Below are 1,896 nucleotides of genomic sequence, written 5' to 3' on the forward strand. Positions count from 1 at the left end.
ATGATGTATAAGTTTGGTTTAAACAGAATGTTTAGTCTCCTGATTTTTATAACTTATAATAACAACCATAATCTGGTATGTAAAGAGGGATAGAACATTATAGATTTTGTATGTACAAATATCGGACATAGAAACCTGATTTTTTAGCGTTATTAGCCCATTGATTTGCCGCTGAGCCACCAGGAAGCAGTGGCGACGGACTAGTTTCTATATTTTGTTTTTACGAGTTTTTACAAAATTATCTAAAGAAAAGCTTCTAGTTTGAATGCTTTTTGTTGTTGTTTTTTTTTTCAGGTAAAAAATAAGATAGATCCCGCCAAAATAATAATTGTGATTTTTTCATCTCTATTTTCTCAGTCAAACCCTTTTCTTTGGAGGTAGAAGGACCACAAGATCCTGTGCTTGCAGGGACTACAGTTCAGCTTCTGTGTACTGTAGAGGGCGCTAAGCCCGCAGCGAAAGTCACTTGGTATAACCAGTCGAAAGTAGTGGAACCTCAACCTAAGTCATACTCTGAATTAACGAACGACGGTACTTTTAAAACAGTCAGTGTGCTTGAGATCATTGTTTCTCACTTTGATCACCAGGGGACGTTTTATTGTAAAGGCACCAATCCAGTGTTAGAGAAGAACAGAGAAGTGCCATTATTGAAGTCAGTTGACTTGCAGATCTTGTGTGAGTATACGACATTGTGTTGTTTGTTTTTATAGATTAATTTGAATCAGCATGGTAGTTTTACCAAGTAGTGCTTTGTGTAGTTTTGTTTATAGTAGTTGATCGTTGAAAACACAAACTAAGTTATAAGTTGGTGAGAACTGGTAGTTGTAGATTGAAATTTCACGAGTTTGTTGTCACACAGAAACGCTCATGCCTTTTGAACAATGTGCTAGAATTAGGTTTTGGTTTTGATGAAAGTTGGGACGTGACAAAAAAATTGATAGATATTTTGACAATAATTTACTTTGAACGATTTAGATCAACCGATTACGATGGTTCAACCAACTGAAGGTTTAGTCATCAACGAGACCGACGAGGCACAGTTATTCTGTTCTTTCAAGGCCAATCCATCCAATCTCACTGATGTTATTTGGTACAAAGATGGTGTTGAACTGGTTGGTGACGAAAACCAAACATTTGAATTTTCAGTTTCGGGAGTTCCTACCCTCACTATTCGAAACGTGTCCCGAAACGATCAAGGACATTATTCCTGTAGTCTGACAAATAGTATTGGAGTAGGGAATGCGAGCAACACAGTCGAAATGAACATTCTCTGTAAGTATAAAACGAGTTCACCTCATTACTATATAATAAACCAGTAACGTTGTTTATTAAAATTGGTTTTTAGGCTTCATACATGCTTTTAGGGTTTTTTTTGTGTGTAAAACTATATATTAAACTAACTTATCAAATAAATTAAATTAATTACGAACGATTTCTTTATAAAGAGAAGATAACCAGTACGTCAAATATACAATTACTTTGTTACCCTCTCTAAAAACCTTTCAGAGTTTTGAAGTTTGGGTAAAATATATTATAATACCGTTCAGTTTTCTAAATTTTAAGCTTTCAAAGTTGTAATAAAAAATTAAAGTTTATTTTTTGTTTGTTTACACTTTAGGTTCCAGTTTCTGTTAGTCCAACCTACACAAAATAACAAACAAAATGACATCATTGCGCATGCTCTGTGACTACGTAATCTAGATCAGCTTGACTAATGACGTCATCCTATTTGGTTCAATAAAAATCGCTTTATTGCTACCTAATTAAAAACATTCAAATTTTATTAGTTATTAAAACAAGTGGACAGGTGGTTAGAATGCTCGACTCGCAATTTGCGTGTTGCAAACTCGAATCCCTTCTGTGAACATCTTCGCCCTTTCAGCCGTGGAGGCGTTA

The 1,896-nt window shown here is 34.9% G+C and overlaps 1 protein-coding gene across 1 annotated transcript; it reads left to right on the forward strand.

The window, feature by feature from the left end:
- Positions 1 to 357: 357 nt before the first annotated feature.
- Positions 358 to 1,272, forward strand: LOC106477273 (cell adhesion molecule 2-like; the record flags this gene model as incomplete). Its single annotated transcript, XM_013937861.1, has 2 exons — positions 358 to 675; positions 976 to 1,272. Coding segments are annotated over 2 exons (615 nt in total), but the record flags the coding sequence as incomplete, so codon positions are not given.
- Between the last annotated feature and the right edge of the window lie 624 nt (positions 1,273 to 1,896).

The sequence above is a fragment of the Limulus polyphemus genome, unplaced genomic scaffold, assembly GCF_000517525.1.
Source record: "Limulus polyphemus unplaced genomic scaffold, Limulus_polyphemus-2.1.2 Scaffold13828, whole genome shotgun sequence".
NCBI classification, from domain to species: Eukaryota; Metazoa; Arthropoda; class Merostomata; order Xiphosura; family Limulidae; genus Limulus; species Limulus polyphemus.